Source organism: Eriocheir sinensis, chromosome 60 (genome assembly GCF_024679095.1).
Source record: "Eriocheir sinensis breed Jianghai 21 chromosome 60, ASM2467909v1, whole genome shotgun sequence".
In the NCBI taxonomy this organism is placed as follows: domain Eukaryota; kingdom Metazoa; phylum Arthropoda; class Malacostraca; order Decapoda; family Varunidae; genus Eriocheir; species Eriocheir sinensis.
Genome location: NC_066568.1, coordinates 8,389,969 through 8,402,558, shown reverse-complemented (window position 1 = coordinate 8,402,558; position 12,590 = coordinate 8,389,969). Strand labels below are relative to the sequence as shown.

General features: G+C 45.3%; 1 protein-coding gene across 2 annotated transcripts in view; it reads right to left on the bottom strand.

Moving 5' to 3' along the window:
* Positions 1 to 12,590, bottom strand: part of LOC126985864 (growth/differentiation factor 8-like) — a 47,642-nt gene that overhangs the window by 10,443 nt on the left and 24,609 nt on the right. For both annotated transcript variants that reach the window (XM_050841347.1, XM_050841346.1), the window contains exons 2-3: positions 4,326 to 4,561; positions 1,714 to 1,905 (exon numbers count right to left, since the gene is read on the bottom strand). In XM_050841347.1, coding sequence (XP_050697304.1) covers positions 1,714 to 1,905; positions 4,326 to 4,561 — 428 coding nt within the window. The remainder of the gene's footprint in view (positions 1 to 1,713; positions 1,906 to 4,325; positions 4,562 to 12,590) is intronic.

Genomic DNA, 12,590 nt, shown 5'->3' with positions numbered 1-12,590 from the left:
GATTTAAAGCCCAATCAGCATTGTTCAGAGGTAGTTAAAACCGCAAACAAATAGGTTGGCTTCATCGGACGAGTCTTTAATAATAAATCGGAAAAAGTAATATTAAAACTGTATAATTCGCTGGTTCGACCCCATCTAGAGCACTGTGTATAGTTTTGGTCTCCCTATTACAGAAAAGATGTAGAAAAGTTAGAACGGGTTCAACGGAGAGTAACAAAAATGATTCCTAGGTTGAGAAATTTATCTTATGAACAAAGGCTTATAGAAGTAAATTTATTCAGCTTATCAAAACGATGAATGCGAGGCGATCTAATAGAAGTGTTTAAAATGTTTAAAGGATTCAGTGATATTAATGCGGAAGAAAGAAGAAATATCAATTTCAAGATAAGTGGTAAAAGATTCTCGTCGCACGAAGCCAAACACTTCTTCTTCAATCGAGTTGTTAATGTTTGGAATTCTCTACCCTGTGCTGTCGTTGATAGTACAACAGGTACGGCCTTCAAGAATAGATTAGACAAGTATTTTGAATCCAACCAGCAACTAAGATATTACTCATTGTCGTAATAACGTTAAGTTTTTTTTAATACTGGTGTCCTTGTCCGTTTTTGATCGCCCGGTTAGTGGTAGCAGTAACGGTAGTTCTTTCCTCTTTCCTACATAATTTCCATGCAGTTTTTCCATGCTGCATGGTTCTTTTTCCTTTCCTGCCAGCTTTGGCTGGAGGGATGGAGAGGTGGGAAGGAGCCTTCGCCTTTGCTGTCCTTCATCTTCCACCTTTGTCACAAACAGCCTCGTAAGGACCATCAGGTCTGCTGTTGTTTGTTCTTCCTTTGTGTTTCTTTGTGTTACTCCTCTTCCTTAGTCCCCTTGTTCTCTCTCTCTCTCTCTCTCTCTCTCTCTCTCTCTCTCTCTCTCTCTCTCTCTCTCTCTCTCTCTCTCTCTCTCTCTCTCTCTCTCTCTCTCTCTCTCTCTCTCTCTCTCTCTCTCTCTCTCTCTCTCTCTCTCACCACCACCGCCACGACCACTAACACTTGCTTCCACACACCACCACCGTAACCACAACCGCTGCCGCTCATCATCCACGCAACCCCACCACCACCACTACCACCACCACAACGCTTACTGCTCATCGCCACATGTCACCACCACATTACCACGAACACCACCATCAGTCATTAACAGTCACCACAACTACTGCCTTGCACCACCACGCATCACCACACAACACCGCTACTCCCATCAGTCACCACAGGACGGTATTCTCAGAGGCTTCCACCCCTCTCATCATCAACTATTTTCAAAGGCCGAAGAGGAGATTAATCGGATTCTAATGAGTGTTTTTATAGGTTCATGGTACAGAAGAAGGATCAAACTGCCACCAGGGCCATAAAAGTACCCCAGGAAATTCTTATAACTCTTAGGAAAGCCTTGTAAAATATGTGTGCTTGGCCGTCAAAATGTTTAAGAATACAGCCCTGTAATGCGTCGTAGTATAAGTCATTTCGTCGTCCAAAAACACATATTTGACAAGGCTTTCATAGGAGTTGTGGGCATTTCCAGGAGTAGTTCTATGACCCTGGTGGTAGTGTGACCCTTCTTCTGTACTACGAAACTCAAGAAACACTCATTAGAACCCGACTGACCCCCTCTTTGACCTTTAGAAATAACTGACGTGAGAACAGAAAGTGTCTTATAATGCCGATACACACTTACTTTGTCCTTCGTCTCCTCGATCTCCCAGGGGTCGGTGACAGCCACTTGATTCCCCTGCGTGTCTCGAGCCTCCACCACCACGCCTAGGTTATCCTCCGGCCTCGTCAGCCACTCTTGCAGCAGTGAATACACTTCGACTTTGACCCAGTTGCCCTTATCCGGATTGTACGTCTCCATCATCTGGGTCACTGCCTGTTGGAGGGAGACGGAGTGAGGGTGTGGGTGGCAAACGAGTGGTAGGGGGGCTGTGTTGTGTTGGCTCTGTGGCTGCGTTAGGATTTGTTCTTATGTCTGTGGGTGTTGGTATTCTGTTTCTTGTGGTGTTCGCGGCTGGTTGGCGGTGGTAGCAATATAAACAGCAGTAGAAGTCGCTGTACTATACCAGAAAGCAAAGAAGGAAAAGAGAAGAACAGGGATGTTAAAGAAAAGGAAGAGGAAGGAAAAGGAGAAGGTGGAGGAAGAGGAGGAGGAGGAGGCGTGGATGTGTATGATGTAGGCAAAGGGTCGAGGGGAAGGAGGCGGGAAGGGAAGAAGGGGAGGAAGGGACAAAGAGAGAAAGAGAAAGAGGGAGGAGGGAGGGGGAACCGGGTAGATGGATGTATGGGGGCAAATATTCGGAAAAGACTGAAGGGGAGGAGGGGAAAGGGGAAAAGTGAGGGGAAAGATCACTGAGGGAGAGGGGAAAAGGGAGAGGGCGATCATTAAGGAATATTAGAGAGGAGAATTATTGCTGAGGGGAAGTGAGAGAGAGAGTGTGTGTGTGTGTGTGTGTGTGTGTGTGTGTGTGTGTGTACTGATCAGCTTTACATATATTCACATGGATCATACACGTGCACACTTACATTACATAATATATTGATACAAACAATCAAATTCGTAAGCATGAAACCTCGCTTCTTCACGCGTGGAAGGACGTATGGCCGTATGAGTTTTGTACAGCTTTATGAACATACGCCTTGTGTGTGCAGACGTAACACACACACACACACACACACACACACACACACAATCCATTCATCGGACAGCCTATACTTAGGAGCCCAGCAACCAGAACCTCAACACGCACACACACACACGGGCGCGCACATACTTACACCCCCCCACACCCACACACACACACACACACACACACACACACACAGATGGTATATCTATGTGGCTACTGAAAGAATGCAGAGCCCAGCTGGCCTATACGATCCACAGCATTGTCGTGTGTTCACTGGAGGAAAGAAATGCCACAGGAGTGGATGATGGCTGATGTGGTAACAATCTACAAGGGAGGAAACAGGAAGAAGCCCTCAACTACAGGCCCGTGTTGCTGACTAGTGTTGTTCACCAAGCTCTGCGAGAGAATTTTGAAAGACGTATAGATAAACTGTCTGGAAGAGATTGGTATTTTTGACGGAAAATCCTTTTGGGTTCAGAAGTGGATAATCGCGTTGTTGAGATTTTGCTCAAGAGCAACTGACGCATTACATAAGAGACAGTTGGGTGGATTTTGTTTTGTTTGAGAAAGTTGTTGAGGAAGTTGGAGGTTATAGGAGGATTGAGAGGGAGCATTCTGCCATGGACGAGACTTCCTGAGAGACCAACAGATGAGAACAGTAATACGTCAGTATACTAGATGGAGGGACGTAGCAAGTGGGGCTCCACATGGCATAGTACTGGCACCGATAATGTTTCTGATTTATTTCAATGATGTGGTTGAAGGAACACACAGTCACGCACGCCTGTTTGCAGACGATTAAAAAACAAAGCTGTAGAGGATTGCGAGAGACTGCAAGAAGATCTTGACAGGATTTATATGAGTGGAGTCAGGTATTTGAAATAAAATTTATGCAAAAAATGCATGGTACTGGAAATGGATATCAATTCTAAAGGACCGGCAAGCGGTTAAACGATGGGAAACAAAAATATCAAAAGAGCAAACCTGGGTGTGCTTGTCCAGGGTGACTCATCGGCCGAAAAACATATACACAAGATTGTCTGAGAGACTTATAAAGATGTGGACAAGCATAGTGCTATTTCACTACGTGAATGAAGAGATGAAAAAGAAATTCATAGTGGTTTTGAGCCGTCCTAGATAGAAATATGCGGCACTCCTACTTAAAACGAACCATATAAACAAGAATTCAAAGAGCAGCAACCAAGTTGGTCCCTAGCCTGAAAACTCAACAGGGAGAGGTTGTGGCTTCCATCCTTAAAAGAAAAAGAGAGGAGGGTGACATGATAGCAGTGTTCAGGGTGATGCAGGGAGTAGACAGAACTGATAGAGAGGATCAGTTTGCATGGGATGGGGAGCAGCCAGAGAACATGAGAGGAATGTTAACAGACGAGATGTTTAAAAGATGTCAAGAGATACAGTTCTCCCAGTGGATGCATTGATCACTGGAACAGCCTGGACGAAGAGGTTGCTCAGGCCAATAAAATAAATGAGTATAAAGATAATTTTGACCGATGAAGACTCCCACGGGCGTACCTCATTGCATATGTATCACAACTAGGTACATACAAATAGGTACACACACACACACACACACACACACACACACACACACACACACACACACACACACACACACACACACACACACACACACACACACACGTACCGTCTTTTGTATGTTTCCACCTGCGCGTCTGGGTCTGGCTACCTTGAACACAGACACGGACGCCTTAATGAGCGAGGCAGGCACTTGTACCTGGCTCGCCGTGTCTGCTGTTCTGGTGTCACTGGGCTTGAGGAACATGTGCAGTATTGCTCGGCTCGGCCTGCTCCCGACCACGGTGTCATTTAGTCTGAAGTAGAGGACATCCGTGCCCTCGGGAATTTTTAAGTTTGACGGAACTGCAAAGGATAACGAGAGATAAGAAGTCGGAAAGGGTGGTTGTTGTTTTACTTGCATTTGTGTGGCTTTGTGTGTGTGTTTGTAATATAATGCGTAATAGAACACAAAAGATTAGAGTACGTAATGCATAATGGAACAAAGTATAGTACATCATTGAACACACACACACACACACACACACACACACACACACACACATTACACCATTTTTATCTGCTGATAGGAGAGAGAGAGAGAGAGAGAGAGAGAGAGAGAGAGAGAGAGAGAGAGAGAGAGAGAGAGAGAGAGAGAGAGAGAGAGAGAGAGAGAGAGAGAGAGAGAGTTGTACCATTTACGTTGGGTTGGTTTAGGTTGCAGTGTGTGTGTGTGTGTGTGTGTGTGTGTGTGTGTGTGTACGTTCATGACCCACATGTACACTAACTCAAATATGAATCTCCCACTCTGACCCTACCCCTCCCATTTTCACCCCCTACCCTTCTCTCTCTCTCTCTCTCTCTCTCTCTGTGTGTGTGTGTGTGTGTGTGTGTGTGTGTGTGTGTGTGTGTGTGTGTGTGTGTGGACGCGCGCCTCGCAAAGGGAAGAATGGGAAGTATGAGGAAGAGGAACATTGAAAGAGAGAGAGAGAGAGAGAGAGAGAGAGAGAGAGAGAGAGAGAGAGAGAGAGAGAGAGAGAGAGAGAGAGAGAGAGAGAGAGAGAGAGAGAGAGAGAGAGAGAGAGAGAGAGAGATTTACATAGATTTACATAGAAAATCAGACCACACAGACCCCATGGTCCAGACTTGGTGGTCTGTCCTTAAACCTAAGTGATTTTACATTAATCAGAAGGTTCCATAACGTTGCATTTCAACTCTAGTTGATATTAAGTTGAAGGAAGTGACGGTCGAGCTTGTTTTTAAAGGAGTCAATCGTGTTACACTGGACCACTGATGGTGGGAGCTTATTCCATTCTCGCACTACAACGTTGGTGAAGAAAAATTTGGTGCAGTCTGAATTTACTTGTCTACATTTGAGTTGTACGCCATTGTTCCTCGTACGCAAAGTGTCATCGATCATAAACAATGTTGATCTATCTACATTCGTGAAACCATTAAGTATTTTAAAACATTCGATCAGTTTTCCTCGGAGGCGACGTTTCTCAAGAGAGAACATGTTAAGGGTGGAAAGCCTTTCTTAGTAAGATTTGTTGCGCAAGGAAGGGATAATTTTTGTTGCTTGACGCTGAACACCTTCTAGTTTAGCAATGTCCTTTGCATGGTGGGAGACCAAAACTGTACGCATATTTCAAGTGGGTCTGACACCAACTATTGTAGAGCGGAAGTGTTACATTTTTATTTGAAAAAAAATTCTTTTTTTAATGAAAACAACTTTTCGCTTTATTTGCTGCATCGCGCATCGATGCATTGTTGAGTTTTGGTGAGGTTTGGAGCGACCCCCACCCCCCAAAGTCCTTATGGTATTTTTTTTTAACGCATAGCGCCGCGCATTCGAACTTTATTCCTTCTTCAATTTTTTGTCTACGTTAAAGGGCATCTCCCATCTATCAGACCAAGCTGAAATTTTGTGCAAATCCTCTTGGAGGCTTTGCCTGTCTTCGTCAGTGTGAACCGAGTTACCAATCTTTGTGTCGTCTGCAAATTTACTAATGCGATTATTGAGTCCAACATCCACATCGTTGATGTAAATAATGAAGAGCACTGGGCCAAGAACCGAGCCCTGAGGGACGCCACTAGTGACCGGCGCCCACTCTGAGAGAGAGAGAGAGAGAGAGAGAGAGAGAGAGAGAGAGAGAGAGAGAGAGAGAGAGAGAGAGAGAGAGAGAGAGAGAGAGTATGAGCCCTGCCAAGTTTCTCCTGCGCTATTAATAGAATGACATCAAATCACATTCCAATCCACATTCTTTTTTTTTTCCTGGGGACGGGAAGTGACGGTGTAGCGGGGGGAGGGGGGGAGGAGGAGAGATAAAGAAGGGGGGAGCAAGGTGTAATGAGGTGTACTTTTGACAGGTGCTACATGAGAGGTGAAGGTGTCATCGCTACAATTAAAAACTAGGCAACAAAAAAACAATAGATACGGATCAGAACAGGGCCGAAAAGAAGGGACAGAGGAGGGCTGATGAAGGCTCTGGTGGAGGGAGGTGACGGGCGAGTGTGTGGAAGGAAAGGGTGTGTTGGGGGAGTGCAGGAAGATGTGGAGGGTGAGAATGCGGGAGAGTGTGTGTGGGTGGGAGGTGCAGGAGGATGTCTGTCGGGGGGGTTGAGGGAAAGGGTGCGGATGGGCGTGAGGGGGTCGGGGCAGAAAGGGGGCATTATTGGGGTGGTGTTGGGGGGCGTGGGTGTGGGTGGGAGGGGCTGTGATGGGTTTCTCAAAATGACACTCTTTTGGACAGTGTGACAGCAGTTGTGTGTGTGTGTGTGTGTGTGTGTGTGTGTGTGTGTGTGTGTATGTGTGAAAGTAATGATAGTATTAAGAGTAGTAGTAGTAGTAGTAGTAGTAGTAGCAGTAGTAATAGTAATAGTAGTAGTAGAAGAAATAGTAGAAGTAGTAGCAGGAGTAATAGTGATAGTATTATAATTTGTATTAGTATTAGTAGTTGTTCCTTATCATTATTATTGTCATAAATAGGTTCATCGTATATTTTAATTCCTTTATGCTAATTATAATACTATCATTATTAATAGTCAAATCATCAGCACCAGACTCATCACACACTCATCATTACTTTGGATCAACTGAACACACACACACACACACACACACACACACACACACACACACACAGGTAAGTGCTTACCGGCCTCTCATCTAATCAATATTCAGAACACAGAAAGGTGTGTGGGGGGCGTATGTGTACGTGGGGGCATGTGTGTGTGTGTGTGTGTGTGTGTGTGTGTGTGTGTGTGTGTGTGTGTGTGTAGGGGAAGAACACTGACTCATATCAGGGGGAAAAATGAACAAGTAATTTTAAAAGACACTAATGGAAAATAATTATCACATTCTAATTTTCCTGCGTTCGTTTTTCTTTGTCACTGTTACACTTGAGCCTTAGCTTTCGCCCCACGTCCATTGATTAATACGATAACTGGACGTAATGACGGCACGGCGGAGGGTTAAAGGTAAGATTATCAGCCCCGCCAGGTGCTTGATTACAGGTGGGCGCCGTGACATTATTAGAGGCTTGTTCTGTCACCCTGGCATAAACTATCAGCCACTCTCTAATCCATTGTTTATTTTGCTATCTGTCTATCAATATTTACCTTATATATGCCTTTGTTTTATGCATCAGCTCCAGGAACTGTCTTGCCCTTGTTATCTTTCTTTTCCCCTATTTTTTTTATACTTTTTTCGATCTTTTCTGCTTTCCTTTCTTCCTTTTTTTTTTCTTTCTTTTTATTCATTCTTCCTTTCTTTCTTTTTCCTCCTCCTACCCCAGTAATTTCCTTCACTCCTTTCATTTCTTTTATTTCTTTTTCCTTCCTTCTTTTCTTATTTCCTTCCTTCCTTCTTTCCTTCCTTCCTCCTCCTCCATTGTCCTTCCTTTTTCTTTCTTTCTTTCTTTTCTTTCATTCTTCCTTTCTTTCTTTCTTCTTCCTCCTCCTCCTCCTCCTCCTCCCCTCCTACCTCAATAGTTTCCTTCATTCCTTTCATTTACTTTATTTCTTTTTCCTTCCTTCTTTCCTTCCTTCCTTCTTTCCTTCCTTCCTTCCTTCCTTCTTTCCTTCCTTCCTTCCTTCCTTCCTTCTTTCCTTCCTTCCTTCCTTCCTTTTTCCATCCTTTCTTTATTCCTTCCTGCATCCTTACTTCCTTCATTATCTCGTTTCTTTCTTATTGTTTCTTATTTTCCCACTTTCCTTCCTTCGTATCTCTCCTCTCTGCTGTCTTTCAATCATCATATTTTTTTCTATCCTTCCTTCCATCCTTTCTTTCTTCTTATTTTTCTCCTTTCTTCCATTTCTTCTTTCTGCTTTGTCTGTCTATCTGTTTGTCTGTCTGTGTCTGTATCTCGGTATGTTTCTATGGAGAGAGAGAGAGAGAGAGAGAGAGAGAGAGAGAGAGAGAGAGAGAGAGAGAGAGAGAGAGAGAGAGAGAGAGAGAGAGAGAGAGAGAGAGAGAGAGAGAGAGAGAGAGAGCAGACAGATTTAATACGAAAACTTACATCACCATTACGTACACACATATCAACCCCCCCCCCACACACACACACACATTCACGTACACACACGCACACATGTACGTGTCTGGAGGGTATTTCAGACTTGACTGTGACATGATGTGAGAGAGAAGAGAGTTGGAGGCCCGCATTGCCTGTCTAGAGAGAGAGAGAGAGAGAGAGAGAGAGAGAGAGAGAGAGAGAGATTTACAGAAACTGGCTAAACATCTTTGTGTGTGTGTACGTGTGTGTGTGTGTGAGAGAGAGAGAGAGAGAGAGAGAGAGAGAGAGAGAGAGAGAGAGAGAGAGAGAGAGAGAGAGAGAGAGATTGATTTACATAGATTTACATAGAAAAACAGACCACACAGACCCCATGGTCCAGACTTGGTGGTCTGTCCTTAAACCTAAGTGATTTTACATTAATCAGAAGACTCCAAAACGTTGCATTTCTACTCTAGTTGATATTAAGTTGAAGGAAGTGACGGTCGAGCTTATTTTTGAAGGAGTCAATCGTGTTACACTGGACCACTGATGGTGGAAGCTTATTCCATTCTCGCACTACAACGTTGGTGAAGAAAAATTTGGTGCAGTCTGAATTTATGCGTCTACATCTGAGTTTTACGCCATTGTTTCTCGTGCGCAAAGTGTCATCGATCATAAACAATGTTGATCTGTCTACATTCGTGAAACCATTAAGTATTTTAAAACATTCGATCAGTTTTCCTCGGAGGCGACGTTTCTCAAGAGAGAACATGTTAAGAGAGAGAGAGAGAGAGAGAGAGAGAGAGAGAGAGAGAGAGAGAGAGAGAGAGAGAGAGAGAGAGAGAGAGAGAGAGAGAGAGAGAGAGAATCATTAATTTTATCGGGACGAATTTCCTTTCTTTACATTCCCTTCGTCCTTCCACTGCCACCTCCTCCTCCTCCTCTTCCTCCACCTCCTCCTCCTCCTCCTCCTCCTTGATATCATTCCTAGTGACAGTACTATAATCCACCGTGCTATTTAGGGTGTGTGTGTGTGTGTGTGTGTGTGTGTGTGTGAGAGAGAGAGAGAGAGAGAGAGAGAGAGAGAGAGAGAGAGAGAGAGAGAGAGAGAGAGAGAGAGAGAAATATGATATGCCGCGTGAGGTAGATGTGACCCAGTTATGGACACACACACACACACACACACACACACACACACACACACACACACAGTAAGCAACAACGAAGATAAAAGAACAAACCAATCTCTAGGTCAAAAGTTTGTGTAGAAACCTCCTCCTCCTCCTCCTCCTCCTCCACTATCACCACCTCCACCACCACCACCACCATCATCCGCTTAATTGAAGAGGGAACGTCCACCACCCCCACCACCTCACTACCACCTCTATCCACATCACCACAAAATTTGCTGCCATCCTCCCTCCCTCCCTCTCCTCCACCTTCTGTTCCATCGGCCATTCCACTCACTGTTGCTTATCACTCTGCTTCCCTCCCTCTCCATCCTCCCTTCCGTCCCCTCCCCTCCCTTCCCTTTCTCCTTCCTCGCTACTCTCGTTTCATCCTTTCCTTTTCTGGCCTTCCTTTCACTCCTCTGTCATTGGCTTTCTTCTTCTTTACCACCTGTTGTTGCTGCTGTTTTTGTTGTTGTTGATGATGGTGGTGGTGGTGGTGGTGGTGGTGGTGGTGTTTTTTGGACGACAAAGAGGAGGAAGGTAAGGTGTATTTGTTTGCTCTCTCTCTCTCTCTCTCTTCTGTTACATCTCCTCATCCCTCTTTCTTTCCGTCATACTTCTTTATTCCTCCTCCTTTACTGTTTTCCTCCTTTCCTCCCGGCCAGCAGTTCATCTCCCTTACTCTCGAATTTTCCTCCTCTTCCCATCATTTCCCATTCACACTTCTCTAAAGTCCTTCCATTAATTATCTTCCTTCTCCGTTCCATTATTCACATGCCAACTTTCGTGTCACACTTTTAATTCCCTTTTCCTTTCGTTACCATCAAGTGTCATTCAGTTAACCCTTCGTAGAGTGCCGCCCCAGAAAGGTGTCCATCAGTTTCTACCTCTTCATTGGCTTCATATTTTCCTTAGATATCACCTTTTTCTCACAGGATAAAAGTTTATATGGATCTTGACATCATTATGTTCTCTTGTCTTTTATTTCTCTTTTAAAGTTTATTCAGAGCTCTTCATCGACTACCCCATGTGTTACCTGAACTCGGGAGGTTGAGTGGACATAGTGGAGCTCTCCGAGGCGTGGAGACCTGGCAATAGAGAGATCAGTTGTGGGGGTTATACCTGCTGCTGGTCAGGCCAGAGCGATGGTGCTCGTCTCAATGGAGTACCTATAGTACCTTCTTTTCGGCCGCAGTCCTCTGTTGTTGAGATTACTTCGGTCGATGCTGGCGAGGTTGAAGCATACCTTGGGCTTCATATCTCTTATTGCAGTGTACGCCCCTACCGAGATGTGTGAACTTTTGGAGAAAGAGATAAGAGATATTATGTGCCAAGTTCTTGGGCGACGTCAATGCAGCTACTGGCGCTGAGATAGATGGCAACGAGTTATGTGTGGGTCCCCATGGCTTTGGCACCAGAAACGTCAACTTTTCTTTTCTTCTGAACTTTGCTGAGTCCAGAAGGCTGAGAACTGCTGGTTCTTGGTTCCAGAGATGCGAGCCTCGCCGCTGGACTTGGTATAACAATGCTCACGGTGTGGCAAAGGAGATCGATCCCATTATCGCTAGTACTCGGTGGATCCTTCAGAAGTGTAGGGTTTTCCGGAGTGCTGATTCCTCTGCGACCGACCACAGGCGTTGTTGCAAAACTGAGGATTCGCATCAGGTTCAAGAAAATTTCAAGAGGCAACCCTCCGGAGTTCCATCTTGAGGAACTGAGGAACCAAACATGTGCTCAGGCGTAGACAATGGCAATCTCAAATCGGTTTGGGGTGCTTGGTACCCTGGAAGATACTGGGGAGTTACAGGTTCCTGGAGGACCCGGGTTCAAGTCCGGACCGCCCCTACAAGCTGACAATTTTCAGTCATCGCCGAGTGGCTTAAAATTATCTACATCCTGTCCTGAAGAACACTTATCAACCCGGACTGTTGCGAAATTCTCTACAGTGGAGCAAAGATGAGTTCCGAAATCACCATGAGCCAAACAAGATGGCGCCACTATAAACACTTGCCTGCACTACGAACGGGCTGGGGCTGACCAGCAGTCCCCATCAAGATAGCTTACCTGTGCAACAGGGCGAACGTAAAAAGAAAAAAAAAACTTCGCGGCCTTGTGGAACGCCGACGTGAGTTTCGACAGGGGTTGTTCGCAGCCCATGTCGTTCTCAAGAAGGTATTTGACTCAGTGCATCGTGAGGCACTCTGGGACATTCTGCAGATTCGTGGGATTCCTGCAGGGATTATTGACCTGATGACTGGCCTTTGTTCTGGGACTGAGAGTGCTGTGAAATGTGGAGGTCCTGGTGTTGACTCTCGAAGTGCTGCATGAGGAGGCGAAGCCTCTGGGACTGAAGGTCTCCTGAGCCAAAACCAAGGTCCAGTCGTTTGAATGCTTGCTGAATGACACAATTCGGTCTATCCACGCGTGTGGTGAGGACACTGAGGTCACCAAAATTTTCACGAACCTAGTTGGGTAATGCATAACAATGGTGGGTCTACCAGGAAGTCACTTGACGGATTGGCCTGGCCCACGGTGTTGTGGACTCCATCAACACGAGTATATGGCGTTGTCGATAACTATGCAGGCAGACAAAGATTCGAAACTTGTCACTTGTGCTCACTGTCTTACTGCATAGCTGTGAGACACTGACACTGAACAGTGACTTGAAGAACTGTGTTCATGTCTTCGGTACGAAGTGCCTTTGTAGGATCATAGGGTACCGCTGGA